Raw genomic sequence first — 22942 nt, forward strand, 5'->3', positions numbered from 1 at the left:
AGGGACACAGAAGCAGGCATGCAGAAAATGAGGGAAAGAGGAAGGGGTAGGGGACGGGCATGTGTGTATACCTCAGCTGTGCACGCAAGATCCCAAGAAAAGGCCCAATCAAAACTTGTATTGGAGGTTTGAAGGTTTGGATAATTTCATGGTTTGCAATTCTCTACTGTGGGAGTTCATAGGCTTTAGGAGAGCATGAATTCCTATCCTGCGCCCCAGCCCCAAGACTCTTCTGTCTCCAAAGCATCCACAGCATGCCTCGGCCCTGGGGCTTCCCCCAGCTACCTCCCTTCTAACCAACAAGCAGCCACTGGAGCAGGGCTTCCTCTTAGTGGTCCCTGCAGGCCCCTGGTCCATCTTCTTGCCCCAGAGTCATAGAAAAGGTTAGGCTATGCCATGCCCTTTTTCTGAGGAGCCCATGCCTTGAGAAGGCTTAAGACTCTTTCACTCAGTGGTATCTGAGCTGGGTTCTGTTTTCCTTAGAGACCGACAGAATAGCGGTTTCAGGTTCTGAGTCCGGTACCCTGCCGGAATCACCAGGGCACACTTCACTTTCATGTCATTAAAAGGGGTTTTGTAATTTAAAAAGAAAAAGATTCATCAAATGAGCACAAAAAAGCCAGAGTCAAGCCGTGGAGAGGCCGCGGCGTGTGGAAGTCACGCTCAGGACTGGGCTCTGCTGGGCTGTACCTTGGAGCACTCGCCCAGAGCGGTTCCTATCCTGCCGGGCTCAGAAGCACCTCTCCCCTCCTCCCGCTCAGGCCAGTGGAACCTGCTGTTCTGACCACCAAGGCTTTTGGTTTAAAGCAGAAGAGCAAGGACAGGAATGTTCCCAGGAAGAGGGGAAGAAGGTACCAAGAATTCCCAGAGTGGTGGCTGGGAGCGGGCAGTCTTGACCAGAGGGCTGAGGAGCACCTACCTTGACACCACCATCCGACTTCTTGTTCAATAGGCTTTTGGCAGCTGTGGAAACAAAGAGGAAAATCATGTCTCCTGCACTGCACCCTCTCCCCAGCCTCAAGTCCGGCAGCTGGATCCACAAGTGACTGCTGTGTCTGACGCGGGGGCCAGGGCTCTCCGGAACCCGTGAAGCAGGGTCCTTCCAAGTAGTCCCTCAGCAAGAAGGGCAGTCGGAGTGGCACGCCCGGCATCTCCTCCACCACGCAGGAGGCCTCGGCGGAACCAGACACACTGTGCTTAGGAGAAACCGCGCTCAGTACTGGAGCTGCCTGGGGCAGTGGGAGCCGTGCCTTCCACAGCTTCCACCCAGGCCTCGGAAGCAGGGTGCTTGGGTGAAAGGGGGAGGGCTCCGTCCCTAGATGCCTTGGAGGATCTCTGGAAGGATGCAAGACATCTCCTGAGTGTTTCAAGGAACAGTGTCACAGTTCACAAAGGCGACCAGACGTGAGGACGGACAGACACAGACAGAAACCAGGACCACCTACAGGAGGGTTTTGCCAGGGGGTTGAAGCCTTCACTGGGCAGGTTCTCACCAGGTTTCCTGGGTCCTAGCTGCTACCCTTCCCCCAGAGTCCCCTCTTTGCCTCCATGAGCAGGAAGGGCTAGGCAGAATAATCCACCATCAAATACATTCTAGCCAGGCATGGGGGTGAAACTCAAGGCCGGTGACTCTTGCTGGCCATAAAGGCTACAGGAAGGCAGCAGACAGCCGGTGGTACAGTCTGGAAGGCAGAGGAAGATGGGCTCAGCCAAACTGTCCAATCCACCTGGACTACCTTGGGTTTGCACCATCTGCCAGTTGTGTGGCCCTGAGTGAGTGACTTAACCTCTCTGAGCCACAATTTCTTTATAATATTGGACAAAATAGGGCTAGGTCACAGGATAGAAGTGGGGATCCAAGGGGATCACACCTGACAAGCCCTTAGCAGAGTGCCTGGCACATGGCAGTCACTCAGGTTGTCACCAGTGAGCCTCTCTTCTGTCCCACAGGTGGCCATTCCTACCCAAGCTATGTCCCATCTCTCGCCAGTGAGAACAGGGGTCCTTCCATCACAGGGTTCTGGCTCCAAAACATCTCCAGTTACACTGGATTTTAAAGTTATTTTTTAAGTGGATTTATTATTATGCCTGAGCACTTACTGATTAGGTGCTTCTGACACATCAACCAGTTCTCAATCCTGGTTGCCCATTAGAATCACTTGGGGAGTTTAAGAGTGCTTAACAACGCCTATCCCATCTCCTAGGAATTCTGATTTGCTTTGTCTGATGTTGCTGGGGTGGGGTCCCAGCAACAGATTTTTTTTCTTTCTTGTTTAAACACATTCCCAGATAACTGGTTGTCCTGTGCAGGCAGGGTTGAGAGAGCCTTCCACGTATAATGATCTTAAGCATCGCCATGGATATATATATATTTTTTTATCTCCATGGGGGATTTTTTGTTGTTGTTGTTTTATCTCCATGGGAGAGCTGCCGTAACTTGCTCAGGGTGTGGCAGGGCTAGGATCCAAACCCAGGGACCCTGAGGCTTCTGCACACCAGAGAAGGTCAGAGCTGGAGGCCTGCAAACGCCAGACTTGGAAATTTTGAGAGGCGTAGCTTCCTCTGTCGGGGTCTTAGTCCCCGCCCTGGGCAGCTTGGGGCCGAGCCCAGGGCTGCCGGCAGCCACAGTCCTCCCAGGGAGGCCAGGTCCTCGGGCCGGCGGGAGGAGAGGCTCGCCTGCCCAGCTCCACGTCCCCAGGCTTCTGCCTCCTGAGAGCTGGCAAGCGCCCAGCATGCACGGCTGGTTAGGGGGCTCCGTAACACCAATGCGCTCGCAGATGCCAAGTTAGGTGGTCCTTCTGGCATGCCCATCTCAGCCCGCAAGCATGGGACTCGTCTCCCTGGTGAGCGGGCCTGGCATGCTGGCCCTCCGGTGGGGTGGCAGGGAGCCGAGGCAGGCGGTCGGGGAGGACTCATGCCACGTACCTTGCCCGGCCAGGCCGGCGGCGCTCGCGGCAGGCGAGGCGGGGGCGGAGCTCTGCCTGCCAACTGAGGGGATACAATCTCTCAGTGCACAGCGCTGCCGCAAAGCCACGGGGGCGTCAGCAGCCAGCATGCCCCAGCGCGGAACCCGCTGGCTGCCCACGCACAGCAGGGCCCAGGCGGCGTGGCCAAGCCAGCCGAGCCGGGGGAGCGGAGGCGCCGGGCGGGGGTGGGGAGGGCAGGCTGATGATGCAGGTGCAACCAGCCCTGCGGCAGTCTGGGGGCCTGGGAGGGCAGGGCTGGGGCGGGGACAGGGCGTGGGTGAAGCCACGCTGCACTTGGTGGACGTGGTGGCTTCGGTGTGTCTCATGACTGTTTCCCGGTGAGGAGCTGCAGGGAAAAGCCTGCTTTGCAGAGGCTGGTGCCCTTTCTGAGGTAACTGAGCGGCAGCGGAAGGCTGTGTGGACACTGGGCCTCCCCGCGAGGCCTTTCCTCCCTAGGACCTACCTGAGCGCCGTAGCAGGGAGCCTGGGGCACTCAGGAGCCCCTCCCCGTCATGGCACTCGGGACAGCAGAGGGACTGGCTCTGGGGGCCCAGGCAGGGTCCCAGGCCTTTGTGCTGCTAAGAATGCAGATGGACCCAGCTGCATGTACCCCACCCTCTTCAGAGACACAGGTCCCTTCCCTCTTAAGGGATGGGGCCAAGAAAGGCACTTTTCCCAGCCTGTATTTCACAGAGTGCTAGAGGTGAGGATGCCCAAAAAACAAGCCCCCAGATAGAAAACAGAGGCTGCTGAAGGAACACAATGTAGAGGCCCCAACTGTGTCACTAGCTGAGCTACCAGCATCCAGGGCTGCACCGCACCTCCTGTTCGGGGTCATCTCAAGGAACAGCCTAGCTTGTCCCTAAGGAAACACACGGGTGCTTTTCCTTCTCGGTTGCATCTAGACACCTCTTACAGCAGAAGCTTCTGGAGACTGACTGTCCCCACCTGGCCCGGAGACTGGGCAGAAGAGGCCGCCCCAGAACACGTGTAAGCGTCTGGGGGGAGGGAGGTCTCCTCTGGCCCAGAGCAAAGTGGGCTCAAAGGCCAGACAAGGTCCAGGCAACAAAGGCAGGAAGCTCTTTAGGGATGAATTAAAGTGCTTTTTCCTAAGGGAGAGCCCAATTTCCTGAAACCAGGTTCCTGAAATGAGGGGGAGGTGGCTGTGGAGGCCCGAGGCCACGAGACAGGGCGCCTGCCGCGGATTGGCTAGATTGGCACCTGTCTTCATGTTCCCATGACTGAGAGAGGAGAGAGGAAAGATCATCACTCTAGGGGCAGCACCAAAAGGCCCTGAGTATCCTCTAAGGTGGCTCTTAAGCCCAGTGAGTAGAAGCTGCAACGAATTCGAGGACAAGAACCATGGGATAGGGGCCAGCACCGTGGCATAGTGGGTAAAGCCGCCACCTTCAGTGCCATCATCCCATATGGGTGCCGGTTCGAGTCCTAGCTGCTCCACTTCCAACCCAGCTCTCTTCTATGGCCTGGGAAAGCAGTAGAAGATGACCCAAGTCCTTGAGCCCCTGTACCCGCGTGGGAGACTGGAAGAAGCGCCTGGCTTTCTGTTGGCACAGCTCCAGCCAGCCATTGCGGATAACTGGGGAGTGAACTAGCGGATGGAAGACCTCTCTCTCTCTCTCCCTCTGCTTCTCCTGTCTCTGTGTAACTCTGACTTTCAAGCAAATAAATCTTAAAAAAAAGAAAAAAAAACCTGGGATGGGGCTGCAATTGCCCACCTGCTGGAGGTGGCCAGCCACACCTTCGTTTCCAACTGTGAAAGGAGACTCCAGAACCACCATCTTCCCCTCATGGGTTCCCAAAGCACAAAAACAAGCCCAGATCGGGGGCAAGGGGATTGGCCTGAGGTGGGGTGCTCCCCTGGCTCACTGGCTAGCTCGGACATTCCACAGCCCTGTGGTAATTCTTAGACCAAGGCTCTTGAAGCGCTAGGCCTTGCTGCCTGTGGTATTCTCAGAGCTCAAGCACTGGGGTTACCCAGAGCCAGCACAGCAGAGCCTTTGGGACTTCAGCTCAGGGGTCAACCTCTGCCTAGAAGTGGCTGCCCATCCTGAGCAGTGGTACAAGCCCCTGTCCACGGCAGTGCAGGAAGAAAGCAAGGGAGGGAGTCTTGTTAGGAGGATGAGAGGGGTGGGTGGGGCTCTTAAACCACAAGAGCGATGCTGGGGGGTTAGAGGGAGGGAAGCCTGGGGCAAACAGCAAGCCGGGAAGGCACCCCTCTGTCTTCGGTTAAGCCTGGACATTAATCTTTTCTGCACAGGAAAAGCCACTGTGCTACCAACTGAGGGCCCACAGGGATGGGGTACAGGGTGTATTGGGGGGGTGGGTTCTGGGAGGGGAGTGTCTTGCATCTTAAAAAGAAACATCAAGGATGATTTTCAAATCACTGGTCTCCCCAAACTCCTCATGCAACTTTTCTCTCCCGCTTTCTGGCCTGTTTCTTCATTTTTGACAGCTGGTGTCACGGAGAATGTTTTAAGCACAAGTCACTGCAAAAGGTTTAAGCATCTGGAGCAATTCCTATTAGTCATCACTGTGTGGACACAGGTGGAGTTAAGTGATCGTCCCAGGGGCAAGGCAACTGTGCTGACCGAGAAGACTCCCTGACCCTCATCTCCCAAGGACGACTCGCACCCTCAGAGTTCTCCGCGTCTCCAGAAATGCAGTAAGAATCTGTAGGGACAAGGAGCCCCAGCAAACCCCCCTTCCCCAGAGTTTCACCAACAGGACTTGACGGCGGCAGCCCCTCAGAATGGAGTCCTCGGTCGTCCTGGCCAGAGAGCCGCCCGCAACACCCAGCACTGCGTGGGCGGGCGGCGGCCTGTTCCTGACCCACTCACCTGGGCCTATTAAAGTGCGCAGCTGAGAACACGTACCTGAGAAGTTCCTGGAGACCAGCATGGTCGTGAGGATGGCACCCTGGGGAGAGAGGAGGGTCCTATGAGTTCACCTGGGCCCCAGAAAAAGGTAACCTTGTCTTGGGCCAAGACAGCTCCTGGCTGGAGCCCAACGACACCAGGTACAATCTTCACAGTTCAGCTGCAGCCAGGAAGGGGGCTTCCTTCTGTGAAAAGGCACGAGCTGTGGCATCTCACCGTGGCCCCACAACCAGACTCACCTTCAGTTTCCTCCGGGCATTGAACTTGCGCAAGCACTCCACGGTCTCCTGACGATGCATCATAGAAGCCACCGTGGCTCGTTGCTGGAAGCCAAACAGACAGGCCCGTGAGCCCCCAGTCTAGAACCTCTGCCCCTTACCATGGCCCCAGCATCGATGGCCGTGCCTAGGCAGGGCTGTACACTCAGCCACCCCAGAGTTGCTCAGAGGATAAGATGAGGTCACTGATGTGCAAATGCTTTTAAAACAAAAGCACTACCCAAACTCAAGGTTACGTGAGGACAGCTTGAACATGAAAACACCACTGATAACCGAAGGCCGATGAGGGTGCCAAGAGACGGCTCTAATCTTCCTTGGGAAGTGGAGGCTGCAGAACACAGCGAGTGCCCCACATGCTGTGATCCTCACTCGGTTACTCCTTCGGCACTGTGCACCGAGCACCTGTTACATTCCAGATTCTGAGCGGCGAGAGAGCAGCAGGGCTCCTGCTCTCGATAGAGAACGTTCATTCTTTCCCAGAACCCAACACTGCCCCACTACATCCTGAATGAAACTGGGATCTAAGATGCTAAGGGTCTTTACCTTGAAGCATCAACTCTTTTCATCATTCTGGATGGAAATTTTTCTTCAGTGTACTTGTTAACTTCCTTGCCTCCCCCTGCATCTCCTTGATGACTCAGGGTCATCAAGATGAGCATCAAGTATTACGTAAGGTCCTAACAGTCATGTCCTCAGGGGTCACAGAGACATCCAAGCTTGCAGAGGGTGGGGTCCCAGCGATGACCCCCAGAACATGTCTCTGATTCTTGAGTGCCTGTTCTGCATTGCTCACCCTCACCCTTTGGGGTTGCTTTCTTGACCAGCCTGTTGGAAAATACACCCCAAGACTGGTCGCCTGGGGCCCACAACCCCAAATCCTTCCCCTCATCCCTGGTCACTCCCTGTCCTGGTTCCCAAAGCAGTGCTTCCCACCTTTTCCATCTTCCCAAGTCTCTCACTTCACCTCCTCCTCCTCCTCCACCTCAGTGGAACCACTGGCACAAGCAGAAATGAAAGCTTGTCAAGCTGCTTCCACTTCAGCCTCCCACCCACAAGCAGATCTTCACCTGCCGCCAGCCTCGCCCAAGTCCCCGAAGCACCACTCCTCATGCCCGGGGTGGAACCCTCGTCCTGGGCGTGAGAGGCCCCTGTCTTTTAGCTGTCAAAACCTTGCTTCCTTGACTGGCCGCTGTTTTCAACTCTTTCTTCTGGACTAGATTTTTCTCTGTCGTCTGTAAAATTATATTTAAGCTTCTCCTTAAATAAAATCTTTTAAAAAAAGACTTGAAACTGCCCTGCGCCATCCTCTCCTCTAGGGAGTACACTCTTCTCCCCTTCACGGCCTGGTTTCCGGGGCCCCACCCCCTCTTCGCCTCCCTGAGAGCGGCTCCAGTTATTTCGCTCTATCCCTGCAACGATGACACAATGGTCTCTGGCTGCTCAGAGCGACAGCTCAGCACCTCGCTCGCCCCTCCAGGCACTGCCTCTCCCTGGCTGAGACCTTCGGAACCTTCACTGCTGATCCTTCGGGATGCAAGCTCTCACTCTCAGTCCCCTTTGCTGGCTGCTGCAGCTCTCCCTGCCGTTGATGCCGGCGTGTAGCGGCCCTCTGTTCTCCCACCGAAACAATGCAAGCCCACAGAAGAATGCGGGCAGCATCACAACCAGCGCCTCTGTTTTGACAGTCTTATCATCGGTACACAACTGCCATACAACCGACATTTCCAATTTTCCTCTTCTGACTTCTAGAACCCTATTTCTACCTGCCCCTCCAATGTGTCCAGCTGGAGGCCCTCAGACACCAGGTTCTCTCCAGAGACACCAAATTAAAACCATCATTTCTCACATACCAGCTCCTCCTCTGGGGTTCCTATGGGTCAGCAAATGGTCCAACTCTCGCCAATTTTGCTCAATTTCCCAAAACTGGCAGTCAAAGATTCCTCCCTCTCTTTCATTCCCCAGACCCAACTGGTCACCAAATCCTTTTGATTCTGTCTTCCAAATATCTCCTGAGTTTGTCTACTCCTCACCACACTGCCCACTCGCCCAGCTCTGCCCTCCGATGAGACCTCATCCGGTCTTGCCTGGACAAATGCAGCAGCTTCCTGAGTGCTCAGCCTACAGCCGCTCCTCTTCAATTCCATTTTCTACACAGCTGCCAAAGCGATCTTTCCGGAAGTGCAACTTCATTCCCTCAAATGGTTCCCTATGCTTTCCGAATAAAAGCCAAATCCTTAGGGAGAAACTCGCATGTCATGGAATCTTCTTAGCCATATTTTCTTGTATTCCTATAGTCACAGCCTCATCTACAATCAAACCACTTAACATTCCTCAGATTTGCCACAATTTCCCACGGCCTCTCACCCTGGCCCATGCTAGCCTCTGTCTGCAGGGTAACATCTTAGGGAACTCGTACTCATCTTCCAAGAATGAGGACAAAGGTCACCCCCTCCATGCAGCCTTCCGTAACTCCGCTGTCCACTAGGGACAGCAGGAACTCCTGAACTCTGGTTAGCTTCTTTTATATACTTGTCACAATGTAGCAGGGCTGCCTGTCTGAGTACCTTTCTTCCCAGGTAACCTTTAAGGTCTCTGGGGGTAGGGACCAGTGCCTTAGTCATCTCTATATTTCCCACACCTGCGTCAAAGTGACATGCAACAAACACAGGAAAGGACAAATACACACACACAGCATGGTTGCCAAGATGTCCCAAGTGTACTAGATCTTTTTTTTTTTGACGGAAAGCAGGTATTCCAGCTTGGCAGGACTGCATGAAAACAGTCTGTCAAGCCACACCCATATTCTCAGGGCCCTCCCAGGGATTCGGTGTGGCAGCTTGGCCACTGAGCTGCAGGATGCTCTTTTTAATTGCTCCGAGGCCCCTGTGTTTATCTGTCAGGTCTTGGTAACAGCTCCATTAGAGCTGTGTAAGAGCTGGTTCTGAGTGTGCCCTGAGCTTGGCACCCACTTTGGGTTCTGTCAACTGCTTTCTGTCATCCACTACTGCAGTCTGCAACCGTCAGCCTAAGCCCTCACACGGTAATGGAACCAAATCACAGCCTGACGACAGTGAGTGCACAAGAAACAGGTAAAGATCTGTTAGCCTCCCTGTGTCCCTCCCCCCTTGATATGTGTGGACTTTGGACCTCCCAGGCCCTCTCCCTCCTGCTGGGTCCCCACTCATGGCCTAGATTGATTTCCCGCAGGCACAAAGGACGGCGGGGGGTGGGGTGGGGGGTGGGATTGTGGTTTACCTAAGACCCGTGGAGGACTAACACCATGGAACTCTTTGGCCCCAGGTAAAGACACTTACGCAGACCCATGGGTGCTTGAGAGCCTGGTCAGCTGTGATGCGCTTTGCCGGGTTTATGGTCAACATCTGGTTGATCAAGTTCTTGGCTTCAGGAGTCACCGTGTCCCATTCTGGCGATGGGAACTAAGAAGCAGGAACAGGGGGAGGAGTGATTTGAAACATGTGAGCCTCACACCCCCGAACGCAGGCTCTGTCTTCATCCCAAATACTACAGTTGGGATTGTCTGTGGTACCCAGAGCTACTCAGCAGAGAGCCAGAGAAGCCCTGAGAGTACCCCAGAACCTGTGTCAGCTTAGAGACTGGGAAAGAAGACAGAACAATCATGGTTAGGATGCCAGTACATCACAGCAGAGCCGGAAGGGGACTCCGGCATCCTCGGGTTCAAGCCCATCTCTCTACTTAGGAGGAAACAGAGGTTCAGTGCTGTGTCTGGGTACCACTGCAGTGGCGGGAGCCTCTGGATGTTGTCTCCCTGTGTCACACACCACACATCCTTGTAAATAAGGATCAAAGTGCTTCACTGGGCTTCTTAATTTTATAGCTACCAAGAAGGCTGCCCAAAAAAGTGAACTGCTCCCTGTGAAATGGGGTGGCAAGAATTGAGCCCTGTATGCCCGTCCCTGGGTCCTCAAAGTCCCCTGACAGCCCCCTGTGTCACGTGACACACTGAACACACCCCCTTCCTTGGACAGAGCCCGAGGGGCAGAAATCTGCCCAGCCCGGCCTGGTTGCTCGGCTCTCCAGCAAACCGGTCCTTACATCATAGGCTCCAGCCTTGATCTGCTGATACAGCTTGTGCTGATCCTCATCCCAGAAGGGAGGGTATCCCACCAGGAGGATATACAGGATGACCCCTGCGAGACAGAACACACAGGTCACGGGGGTCAGTCACCTACTTCCCTGAGGAACCAAGAAAAGCCATGCAGGGCTCAGAGCCACCCAGAAAGGCAAGGGCCAAACCGGAGTTGGAAGTGGGTGCCAGCCAACAATGCTGTGCCGCTAGCCCCTCCTGCTACACCTCACTCCTCACGTCACCAAGTCACACCAGGGATTTCTTCAGGCACAACCCATCCAAGGCGTGGGCAAATCCCTCTCCAAGAAGCAGAGGACATAATCCAGGAAGTACGGGGAGGGGGAGTGTGATGGGAACAGCCATCCCAGGGGATCAGAGCAAACACTGTGATTTCACATACACCAGGCACCATGGCAAGGAAGCGTGACGCCTCTTTCTCGCCATTACTGGAAGTCGAGGGCCCTGAACACAGGAAAGCGGGTGGCATGGAGTGGGCTTACCGCAAGCCCAGATATCCACAGGTTTTCCATACGGATCTTTCCTCAAGACCTCAGGGGACAAGTAGCCTGGGGTGCCAGCAAAACCTGTAGTAGAAAAGAAGGCAGAGGCACAGTGAACCCCCTTTCTTTCTCAGTAGATCCACATCAGCAATTCCCCCTAAGTCCCTTCTCATTCCTGCTATTTTCGCTATGCAAGCTTCTAGCACACAGACTGCAAGAAATGGTAGGCTGGGCTTCTTGCAAGTGCCTGGAATCTAAGCCAGAGGGCAAGTCTACATGCCTACCAGGAACTCCTAACTCCTCCCCAGAGCTCGCAAGAACGCAGTGCTGACAACAGCTGGACTCGCCATACTGAGTCACATAGGGCCAGGCGCAGTCTCTGTGCCCTCCCACCCTCCTCCAGTCTCCAAGGAGGCCAAGACCATTTAGGGTCTGGCTTCTGGTTCTGAAAGAGGAAGGCAGATCAGGAAGAGGAGGAAGGGCGGGGGTTGCATTCCGGGAAGACAGGGTCACCTTACCAAACCAAGCCTGCTGCTCTCCCTGCACTTCGATGGCGAGGCCGAAGTCAGCCAGCTTGACGGCGGCACCCTTGCATTTACTCGCCAGCAGCAAGTTCTCAGGCTGCAGAAGGAACAGAAAATCTTATGAGGCAGCCACCCTGCAGCCCAGAGGGAGCCTAGTTTGGGCCCACGCAGTACCAAGATCTGGCACCAGGTGGCGCCAACATATCACAAGCCGGAGGCAAGGGATGCGGAGCCTGGGTAGTACCTTCAGGTCCCTGTGTACAATGTCATGCTGGTGAATGTGGTTAACACTCTCCAGAATCTGGTGTATACAGTGGCTAAAAGAGCAGAAGGAAAATAAATGTCAGTGCATGGTTAAACCACCTCATCCACAACTACACGCTGCAGACTAACAGCATGGGGAACAGTGGGTCCCAGGTTCACAGAGAATCACTGAATGACGAGCTAGGACCTTGACCTCATCTAGTTCAACATACCTTGAAAATCTGTTTTATTTTATTTTAAAAAGTTAATTTATTTTAAAAACAGAAAAACGCAGAGAGAGAAAAAGGGAGGGAGAGAGAGAGAAAGAGAGAGAGGGACAGAGAGACAGAGCTCTCTTACCCACTGGAACACTCCCGAAATCTTTGCAACAGCCAGGGCTGGACCAGGTCAAAGCCAAGAGTCCGGAACTCAATCTGGGTTTCCTATGTGGGTGGCAGGGACCCAGATACTTGAGCCATCACCACTGCCTCCTAGGATCTACATTAGCAGAAGCTGGAATTAGGAGCAAAGCCAGGCCTCAAACCCAGGCATTCTGATTTGGGATGTGCGTGTCCCAAGTAGTATCTTAACTAATCATTTAAGCACCCACTCCTTCATTTTATTTTTCATTAAAAGAATTGTATATATTTAAGGAGTACAATGTAATGTTCCAATCCATGTACACACAGCAGTGATTAAATCAGCTTACTTTGTATATCCATCACCTCAAGTTCCTTCTGGTGAAACTACTTAAAATCTTTCATTTTTCTCATTTTGAAACATATATCATTAATTTCCATCAAAGGGCTGTGCAACAGGATGCCAGACCTTTTTCCTCCTCTCTAACTGTAACTCAGTACCCCACAGCCAAGTCTCCCCACTCCCTGTTCTCCAACAGCTCTGGTGACCACCATTCTACTTTCTACTTCTATGCGACCATCTCTTTTAGATTCTGCACATGAGTGAGATCACAGGGTATTTGTCTTTCTGTGTCTGGCTAATTCCACGTCACATAATGCTCTCCAGGTTCATCCACGTTGCTACAAATGACAGAATTCTCTGCTTTTCTCAGGCTGACTAGTATTCCACCGTATTCATAGCACATTTTAAAAACCTATTGATCTGTCGTGGGACACGCAGCTTATTTCCACATCTTGGCTAGCTGATAATGCTGTAAAATATGGGAGTGCGGGCATCTCATCAAGAAACTGATGGCAGCTCCTGAGCAACCTCCCACTACCGGCATTCTTGGAGAATTCCATTTTTCTTTTTCCCTTTTTTTTTTTTTTTGATGCATATCTGTAATGTTTTCAAAAATGGCTGTACTCATTTATGACACCAGCAACACGACGGAAGGGTTCTCTTTTCTCCACAGCCTCATCAACACTTATTTTACACGGAGAGAGCCGAGGCACAGACAGATCTGGTGTTTTTCCCAGTCACCTGCTACACAGATAAAGGCAGAGAAGAGACTGGAAAAGGCGTCCACCTTGCCTGCTTTGTTCTGTAAGCGTCCAATGCAACCGATTTTTTTCCAAGAGGCTAGGAGAGACTCTAGTCTCCTGAGAAAGACGAAACCATTTAACCCCATTCCTTCTTTCTCCTTTCCCATACAATAACTTTTTTCTTCGAGAATGGGATTGTGCTAGAAACTCAGCATGGAGAAGCTAAGTCTCCTCAGTTGTTCTGGGGAAGGGTGCGCTCATTTGTTTATCCGAACATCTATGGAGAACCTAAAAGGCATTGAGCTCGGTACCACAGAGGATATAAAGAGGAACCAGACCCAGTGACTGCCCTTAAGTTGCTCACTCAGCAGGGCAGATAAAACCAGCACACTGATACATTTAAGTGATGGATTAAGAAGGTTCCAAATGGGACACCTAAGAAGTATTTCTGATGACTCCGTGTGCAAAAGACAAACTACCCCAGACTTCGATTCAGTTGCTGATCTTGAATCAGACTGTCCATCTTGCAGGCCATCTTGGTGGCCCTGTGGTCACACTTCTGGCAGGGAGAGTGAGCAGTCTACAGCAGTGGTTTCCAACTAGGAGGTGAGTCTGTCTCCCGGGGACATCTGGCAGTGCCACAGCCATTTCTGATTGTCACAACTGGGAGGTGAGGGGAGAAAGTACTCCTGGTATCTAGTGAGCAGAGGCCACGACACCTCCATGTGTTTAAGATGGGGGCTGGATTTGTGGCACAGCAGGTTATGCTGCAGCCTGCACCACCAGCATCCCACACTGGAGCACTGGTTCAAGTCCTGGCTGATCTGCTTCCGATCCAGCTCCCTGATAATGCACCTGGGAAGGAAGCAGAAGATGGCTCAAGTATACTACGCAGGAGATCCAGATGGAGTTGCTGGTTTCTAGCTTCAGCCTGGCCTATTAATTATCACAGCCATTTGGGGAGTGAACAAGTGGATGGAAGATCTCTTTCTCTGTCTCTCCCGCGCTGTCACTCTGCCTTTCAAATAAGTAAATCTTAAAACAAAAAATGCCTACCATGCACAGAAATGGCCCCCACCATAAGAAATGATCTGGCCTCAAAGGTCAGCAGCATTGAAGCTGAGGAGGCCCGGCCTAGAGAATGGGAGGCGATATCAACAGGCACTACTAGGTGTGTTGGGCAGGCCTGCAGTATCCAGGTGTGCTGGGCTGGGTGGCTTGCACTTCTGATTCCTTTCTCAAAAGTCTGATGCTGGGGCTCCAGCAGGAGCCAAAGGGGTCCGACTAGGCCCCTAGAGGCTGAGGTTGAGGCCTCGCCATAGGACACAGCCGAAGAGTGGGCCAAAGAGGTTCAGAGACCGAGCTGCAGAGGCGAGGCTCCGCAGAAGTGTATAATTAGAACAGAGCCGGGCTAGCAGGGAGAGCCTTCTGGCCAAAAATGGCAAAAGTGCGAAGTGTCCCAGCAGAGCCAGGCCAAGCCCACTGGTACAGTCACCGCCCCTCACCCCCCCAGGCTCCCGGAGCTATCACCTCCTCCCACCCACAGCCTGGTCCTCCCCTGCTGGCACTGGAATCCATCTCCCCACTTGAGAATTTTTCCTGAGGCTGAAGCATCTGAAGCTGATCAGCAAACATTGGCCTCTCCGGGGTTGAGAAATTCTCTTGTGGAGGCTGCACTCCCCCACCCTCCCAAGGCAGAGGCAGCAGCGTGAGCGAAGGCATAAGCCAGATAAGCTACAGGCAGGATGATCAAACCCAGGCTGTTGGGACGGCACCCTCAGAGAGCAGCAGGGACAGGGGAAGAGCGAGGCGGGAAAGGCAGGCCCCATGAGTGCCTGAGAACCCGGGCGTGGGGACAGTTTGCTGTGTCACATGAAGAAGCACAGGGGCTTCCGTGGAGAGCAGGGCTGGGGGCTAAGGTGTGTGGCCAGGGAATGGTCTCCGGCCAGAGGAGCCCTACAGTGAGACTGGTTACGGCAGTCAAGAGACCAGATGAGGGGCTGGTGTTGTGGGGCAGTGGGTTAAGTAGTCTGCAGAACCAGCATTGTATATAGGTTCAGTCTTGAGTCTGGACTGCTCCACTTCCGATCCAGCTCCCTGCAAATAGTCTGGGAAAGCTGTGGATAATGGCCCGAAGCATTTGGGAGACTCAGATGAAGCTCCTGGCTTCTGGCTTCAGCCTGGCCCAGCCCCGGCTGTTGCAGCCATCTGGGGAGTGAACCAGCGGATAGAAGATCAATCTCTCTCTCTCTCTTTTTTTTTTAAATTTTTGACAGGCAGAGTGAACAGTGAGAGAGAGAGAGACAGAGAGAAAGGTCTTCCTTTGCCGTTGGTTCACCTTCCAATGGCCGGCGCTCCGCGCTGATCCGAAGGCAGGAGCCAGGTGCTTCTCCTGGTCTCCCATGGGGTGCAGGGCCCAAGCACTTGGGCCATCCTCCACTGCACTCCCGGGCCACAGCAGAGAGCTGGCCTGGAAGAGGGGCAACCGGGACAGAATCCAGTGCCCCGACTGGGACTAGAACCCCGTGTGCTGGCGCCGCAAGGCGGAGGATTAGCCTGTTGAGCCACGGCACCAGCTTCTCTCTCTCTCTCACCCTTCCTTCTCTCTCTGTATTATGCCTTTCAAATAAATAAAGTAAATCTTAAAAAAGAGAGAGAGCGAGACCAGGTGAAGTGAGAAGCCCAAGGCTCCCAAGGAGGCTCCCTTGTTGAATTATTGCCCCAGAACTTCACGCCATTTGGGGACAGAACCACATTTTCCCCATCTTCGAATACCCCAGGCCCTCAGCCCAGTGATGTGCATACACTAGGATATGTTAAAGGAGAAGGAGGGGGTGGAGAGGCCCCTCGTCAAGCTACTGAGTTCACAGCAGTGCAATGAACAGTTCTTCCCAGGGTGAGAGGTAAAGGAGACCAGTAAGAGTTATAGAAAAATTCACCTGGGAGTGCTGATGTTTCAACTTCTAATATCACCCAGAGAATGCGGTCCTGGCCCAGCTCTATACAACCTCTGTCCAGATAAGAGCTCTTCTGATCTTCCCCAAAGATGATCTGAGCGGGCACCATGCTGGCCCCCTAAGGCAGCCGACACTTACTTCAATCCTAAACTCCACAGCTGCACCTGAACAATGGGGCCTTCATCTCACCTGGCATCTGCCTCGCTGTAGTACTCTCTGGCCACAATGTCTTCAAACAGCTCCCCTCCAGTGACACTGCAACCAACAGAAAAGGAGAGTCAGAGGAGGCTGGAGCCCCTTAGCCAGCCCTGGCGCACAACAGGTCAAAGAATCACATGGTAAAACAGTGTGGAGAGAAATGCCAACCTACGTGTATGGGGGTCCTTCAAAAAGTTCATGGAAAAACAGAATTAAAAGGTCAGCTTAGGGGCTGATGTTCAGCCTAGCCATTAAAGTGCTTGCATCCCGCACTGGTTCGAGTCCCAGCTCCAGCTTTTGACAGCAGCTTTCTCTTTATTTATTTATTTTTTGGACAGGCAGAGTGGATAGTGAGAGAGAGAGAGACAGAGAGAAAGGTCTTCCTTTTTGCCGTTGGTTCACCCTCCAATGGCCGCTGCGGATGGCGCATCTCGCTGATCCGAAGCCAGGAGCCAGGTGCTTCTCCTGGTCTCCCATGCGGGTGCAGGGCCCAAGCACTTGGGCCATCCTCCACTGCCTTCCCGGGCCATAGCAGAGAGCTGGCCTGGAAGAGAGGCAACCGGGATAGAATCTGGCGCCCCAACCGGGACTAGAACCTGGTGTGCTGGTGCCGCAAGGCGGAGGATTAGCCTGTTAAGCCACGGCGCCGGCCAGCAGCTTTCTCTTAATGTGCTGGGAGGCAGTGGTGATGGTTCCAGTGATTGGATTCTTGCCACCCACGTGGGACACCTGGACTGAGTTCCTGGCTTCCAGCTCTGGCCTCAGTTGGGGGGCAGAGGGTGTCATTGCAGACATTTAGAGAATGAACCAGTCTATAGGGGCCTGTTCTCTCTCTCAGATAAATTTAAAAATTTAGAATTCAAAATTTACAAAAAGAGATTTATTTTGGTGTAAAAATGTTCAAAATCCACGCATAGTCTTGTCATAATGTCATGTTACATGAACTTTTTGAGACCAGAACACGCTTGATCCCTCAACAACACAGGGCTTCCCCTTGGGGTATCACAAGCCCTCCCTTCCTGTGGACAGTTCTATAACCTACAGATAAGCTACTACTCAGGCAGAGACGAAGATAAAATTCAGGGATTGAAGATAAAATAACCAGCCTACCCAAAAAGTCAGAGCTTTGACATCAATAGGAACACTCCAATTACAGCAGTCCAGGCAGGACAGGCCTGGTACAAAGTTGAAGAATCAAAGACACAGAAACTGAACCCGGAGGAGAATGGAGGGAGATGTGTTTCCAGGCGTGAAGAGCCACTTTTAAGACATTAGACCACAATCGAAGTAGAGGAGAAAGCAAGTGGAGCCTCGTTTACAACTAATCACAACTATCTTCACTTTCCCAGAATCTTTAAGGTCATGCAAAGAGCTGTATTTTATTCCTCCAGTAAGGACGACACAGGGAAAAACAAGAAAAAAACGTCCGCACAAGGTGTGCTGCTGGACAGAATGTGAGAACAAGGCCATCGGGGATTCAGGGCCCTGGGGGAGTCACTGAAAGAGCTCCGAGACCCCAAGGTCCGTCCCGTTACCAGAGGAGGTTCACGTCCTCAAGCATAGGAGAGGAAGCCTCTGTAGAGGTTGGAGACCCAGCACAGGCCTCTTCCTCAGCCTCTGTCCTGAGCCAGCAGGAAAGAAAGGTCCCCACGCCCTCGGACAGCACTTACAGGTCGAACACGAGGTAGTGAAACCCTTCTTCAGAAATACTGTCATGGAGGCGCACTGCAAGAGAGGAGATGGGGACAGAGATTAACAGAGAGGAAACCTGGAAATCCTACTCTCTCCAGCAGCCCACCCCATCCCATCCTGGCAGCCTCCTGGGGCTCCCTCCTAAGGGAGCTGCAGGGAGAAGTGCTCCAACACCCCAGCCCAAGGTTATGCCACCATGGAGTCAAAGACTGGAATTCTGATCTCCACTTTAGACTTAGGTGAGAGATGGAAGCTTTGTGGCTAAGGAGCCAAGGCAGGCATTTGGCACAGTGGGGAAGGCACCACTTGGGATGCCTACATCCCACATCGGAGGGCCTGGGCTCACGTCGCAGCTCCACTCTCAATTCTAGCTCCCTGTGAATGCACACCCTGGGAGGCAGCAGTGATGGCTCCCTTCCACACGGATGGGAGACCCAGATTGAGTGCCAGGCTCCTGGCTTCGGCCTGGCCCAGCCACACCTATTGAAGGCATTTGGGAAGTGAACCAGCAGCAGCTGGGGGTTCTCTCACTCTTCTCTACTTTCAAATAAAAAAAAGTCTTTTTTTAATTAAAAATAAAGTCAAGAGGGAGAAAAGCAGGAGCCTTCCCAGAGGGACTAGTGCCAGAGAAGGTGGTCCTGGGTTCTGACGCATGAGGGTGTGACCCACAGACAAACAACTATCCACCCGACAGCAGGGCCGGGCAGGGCAGGGGACAAAGAATGACAAAATGGGAAACTGAGAGCTCTTCCTGAGGAGCAAAGAGGAACAGCAAAATGAAGAGGAAGGGAAGAAAGCAGAAAAGCCAAGCTAGCAGGAAGCACATGGAGCAGGACAACAGATGGTGAGCTCATGAGGCCACCTGCCCATTCAGGCGACAAGAACAAGAGCCACTTATCAAGTGTGTCCTATGTTCTGGGCCTTGTTTGAGGCTCCTGGCATACATCATTGGTTCCCCCAGCATTTTCAAGTGCCTACTGTGTGCTGGACCCTGTGCTAGGTGGTAGGACTCTGAGGAACAGTGGACACAGCGCCTGCCTTTGAAGGGTTGACTGTTCTTTTTAATCTCCCCCGAGACGAATGTGGTTCCCATTTTATAGATGAGGACACTGGAAGTTCTCAGATACGAAGTCTCTTGCCAAAGGTCAAAAAGCTTGTAGGTGCTAGGTCAAGATGTCAAACCAGTGCTCTCTGACCTAAAGGTTGGTCCACACCACTGCTTCCAGTATGAAGGGAGAATCAGCCCACACACTTGTGCAACAGCAATGGGGCCCAGGAGAGAGGTGCTCACAGACACACCCAACAGCAGCATCACAGGTGGAGACAAGGGCAATCCACCAACCAAGAGACAGACTGGCAAGCAGAATCCTTTCCCACCCCAGCTCCAAGCTAGTGTCTTCCGAGGTGTCCTCTTCAAGCTTCTGCCCACAAAGGCACCTTCGGGTCAAATGCCAAGCCCTGAGCAACATCCCAATGCAAACAGGACTCACTCTGGCCCACGGTCCCCACTGTTCCCAGCCTTCCCTTTTCTTGAACTCTTTGGATGGAGACCCTCTCTTCCTACGAGCTCCCTCTGTTTGACCTTTGCTCCAATCTTCAGCAGGCACAGGAGCACCTGAGGAATGGCCTGACACAAACCAACTGCTGGAATGCTAGGGTACATAGAAATCACCACATCTCTTTCTAGGTAGGCCCGGGCTGCACTCATTTAAAGGGTCAAAGGTCTCCTGAGAGCTGAGGCCCTGCCCTAGCCCCCCCTCCCCACCAAATAAGATCAGGCAGAATGCAAACAAAATGCACAGCACCACCCCTCCCACCCCCTTTTTCTCACCTGCCGAAGGCTGGGCCAGGGCCTCCTGCCGATGACACACAATACTGCCTATTTCATTTAATCAGCTCTGGTTCTCAGCCCTGCAATCCCACCCCAATCTCAATATTTCTGTGGTTTACAAATGTGACCAAAGGCAGACAAAATTTCTAATCTCCTTCCTCCTCTAACCACTATCACCTGGACTTACACAAACAAGCTCAGGCGTCCCTGGGCCTGCCAGGGACAGAGGAGGGCTTTCAGGACAGGAGGAAGGAGCATCAGCCAGACCCCTGCCTCCTCCCACAAGGTGAACCGAGACCCACTTAATCGCCTTTCCCCAAAGTCTTGCCACCACCTCCTTACTTGTGCTTCTCTGGTCACAGTCGGTGCCTCGTTCTGAGTCCTGCTGCGGCTGTTGCTCCCTCGCTTCCAAAAGGACTTTCCATTTAATTAAAAATTTGCTATTAAAAAGCATTAAAGTGTGTAATACAAATAATCCCCTGGAAATCAGCTGTCCCAGAAGCCAAAGACTGGCTTCATTAGGGAGGTGACTAACAGCAGCAGCACAGTGAGCTGACAGGACAGCAGGTACCTCGCTAACAACCATTCCCGGGGTGTGTGTGTGTGTGTGTGTGCAGTTGCCGCTCTGCCTGGTTCTGTCTGGCCTTGAGCCCTGCCTCACCTAAAGCCCCAACCCCCTATCAACGCCCTGGTCCAGCACAGCAGGACTGGGAACAGACCAAGAAGTGCAGGCACCCACTCCATGCCCAGACATGGAGTCACTGGCATTCGATCGCCCTTCTCCAGGGAGGCCACACACAGAGCACAAGTGGGTGGAAGCCAGGGAGGGGAACTGAGAGAGAGGAAGCAAAGGAAGCTAATCCTTCCAGGCCACCCAGCCCAGGGAACGGCTTTGATGTGGGCCCAGAGCAAGGCATCTGCTTGCCAAGACAAGGGGGTGCCTATCTGCAGGAGACTGCTATCTTTTTTTTTTTTTTTTTTGTAAAGAAAATTAATAGGAAGTGGAGGACAAGAGGGTACACTTGAGTATGCCATTCCAAGTGCCTGCCTAGCAGATTCTTACAACTAGTCATCAGAATTATCACAACCCACAGTTAGCGGAGCTGTTCCTCTGTGCCAGGTGTGGCGCTCTGTGCTTCTCACGCTGGGTTCCTACTCACAATAAATGCCCCTACCTGACAGGAGAGGAAACTGAGGCTCTGGAACTTGCCCAACATCAGACTAAGTGGAAGAATGGGACTTGAAGCCAAGACAATCTGACATCACGGTTCTCGACATCATAACCTCACCAGCGAGCCACTTTCTCCATCCTCTTAGGCAAAGGAGCTCTAATCCAGCCCCAGTAGTAGCAATGGCCACCGTGATTGGCTCGGCAGTGTCCAGCAGGCACCTCCCCTGACGCCGGTGAGGAGCCTGGCCCTACTACCACAGAGCTTCCAGGCCAAGGGGAGAGACAGGCTTTAACCCAGTAATTACACAAACACGTAACCAAGCCCCACTGTGTCAGGGGTGCTGAGGCAGAAGGAATGGGGACCAGGGATGCATGCAGTAATAATCTGTCATGGTAACAGCAAGGCATGAAGGCTGCAGACGGTAACATCCAGGAAAAGCAGCAGTAAGCATTTGCTACATACGGGCAATACACCTAATTATCATTCCTTAAAAACACTAGAAGGAAGGACAGGCCAAAACACTGAAACACCTTTCTTGGTATTTCATACCTTCAAAGTCACCACCCAAATGTTGTGGCATTTTACAATTCTTTAAAAACCACCCAACAGCACAAAACAGCACCCAAAAAAGAGTCACTGTTAAAAACCCCTTGGCAACAACCCAGTGAAGCTTGTGGGGGCTGAGCCGGCTGTCCTCCACCCCCCAGGAGCCAGTTGTGCCAGGATTCACCTCATCCCCCCACGCCCACTCCAGGGATTTAGGAGCTGCTCCGTCCTGATTCAACGTTTCCTTTTTCTTTGCAACTGTTTTTGCCATTTACTGTTGGCTGAATGGTCCCTGTTAGCCAAGGTAAAGGGCATCAGGATTTGAGTAAGCGAAGAGCTGAGTTAGGGCTGAGCCTAGGATCTAACACTTCCAAGATACCATCTTCACCACCTTGCCGAACCCTCCCACAACAGTTTCATGTAGGGGTCCAGATGACAAGACAGGGGCAGACCACTCAGATAACTCATCAGCGGTCACAGCTACTAACCAGTCAACCCCCAATTCAAGCCTAGTGGATGTGACTCTGAAGCCACAAACCTTACCCTCTCCAAGTAGGGACCATGGGCCACAGACCAGCAGCAGCAGAATCACCTGAAGACCTAGTGACTCAGGATCTGAATTTTGACACGCTCCCTGGCTGATTCACACGCACATAAAAGTTTGAAAAGTGCTGCTCTAAACCACAATGCTAGACTGTGATCGAAACTGCTGGGGCAGCTCAGCACGAAAGAAGACAGAGTCTATTCATTAGAGGAATTGAGAGCAGGGAGCCTGCGGATCACAGGGAGGACGCACCCCCTTCAGACTCTGACCCTCAGTGTTAAGCGCTCCTCCTCTCAACTCCCCACCATGGGCCGCTCTGAGTTCAGCTGCGAGCCGCACACCCAACAGGCACCTATCTGTCTGTTTTTAATTAATCAACTTTACTTTGTAGAGCAGTTTCAGGTTCCCAGCAAAACTGAATGAGGAGTACAGAGAGTTCCCACGTACCCCCTGTCTCCACACACACACAGCCTCCCCCACTGGCAACATCCCACACCAGCCTGGTACCCTCACAACCGATGAGATTATGCTGACATATCATCACTGCCCAAATCCCACAGTTTACATTAGGGTTCACCCTTCCAACAGGCTTTTAACTGCTGGGACAGAATATCTATTAGGAAAACAAACAAACAACAACAACAACAAAAAAAAACCAGGTGTGCCTGGCCTCTGGCACCAAATATCCTTCCGAATTCAGTGTCTCCCGGTCTGAGAGTAACCAGAGGTTGACGGGGTGTTCTCTGCTCTCTGCTTCCTTAATAATGAGTGTGCCATTGTTGGCCTGATCTGCCTGTCTCCTTTTAGGATGGAGTTACAGAGGCCAGAGCCAGAGGGGCCACAGCTTTGAAGGATGGAGCAGCAGAGAGAGGAGAGGAATAACGAAACAGGGGCACAAAACTGCCTCCTCTTCTGCCACGAGCCAGGCCTGGAACCATGGCAACCCCCGCCTCCTGTACCCGCAGCTCTGCCACATCTCTGAGAGCCCTGGTTCCCACCACAAGCTAGAGAGCCTGGCCAGCCAGCAGTTCCAGGACACAG

At 52.9% G+C, this 22942-nt stretch overlaps 1 protein-coding gene across 3 annotated transcripts in view; it reads right to left on the reverse strand.

Annotated features, from left to right (window-relative positions):
* The window catches only part of CAMK2G (calcium/calmodulin dependent protein kinase II gamma), a 56371-nt gene that overhangs the window by 18513 nt on the left and 14916 nt on the right, over positions 1–22942 (reverse strand). For 2 of the 3 annotated variants that reach the window (XM_062214032.1, XM_062214031.1), the window contains exons 4-13: positions 17787–17841; positions 16108–16173; positions 11518–11590; positions 11268–11370; positions 10750–10833; positions 10216–10310; positions 9456–9578; positions 6103–6186; positions 5861–5903; positions 920–963 (exon numbers count right to left, since the gene is read on the reverse strand). In XM_062214032.1, coding sequence (XP_062070016.1) covers positions 920–963; positions 5861–5903; positions 6103–6186; positions 9456–9578; positions 10216–10310; positions 10750–10833; positions 11268–11370; positions 11518–11590; positions 16108–16173; positions 17787–17841 — 770 coding nt within the window. Of the gene's footprint in view, positions 1–919; positions 964–2925; positions 2989–5860; positions 5904–6102; positions 6187–9455; positions 9579–10215; positions 10311–10749; positions 10834–11267; positions 11371–11517; positions 11591–16107; positions 16174–17786; positions 17842–22942 lie in introns of all 3 variants that reach the window. The other variant, XM_062214033.1, reaches the window with a different exon arrangement.

The sequence above is a fragment of the Lepus europaeus genome, chromosome 17 (assembly GCF_033115175.1).
Source record: "Lepus europaeus isolate LE1 chromosome 17, mLepTim1.pri, whole genome shotgun sequence".
Classification (NCBI taxonomy): Eukaryota; Metazoa; Chordata; class Mammalia; order Lagomorpha; family Leporidae; genus Lepus; species Lepus europaeus.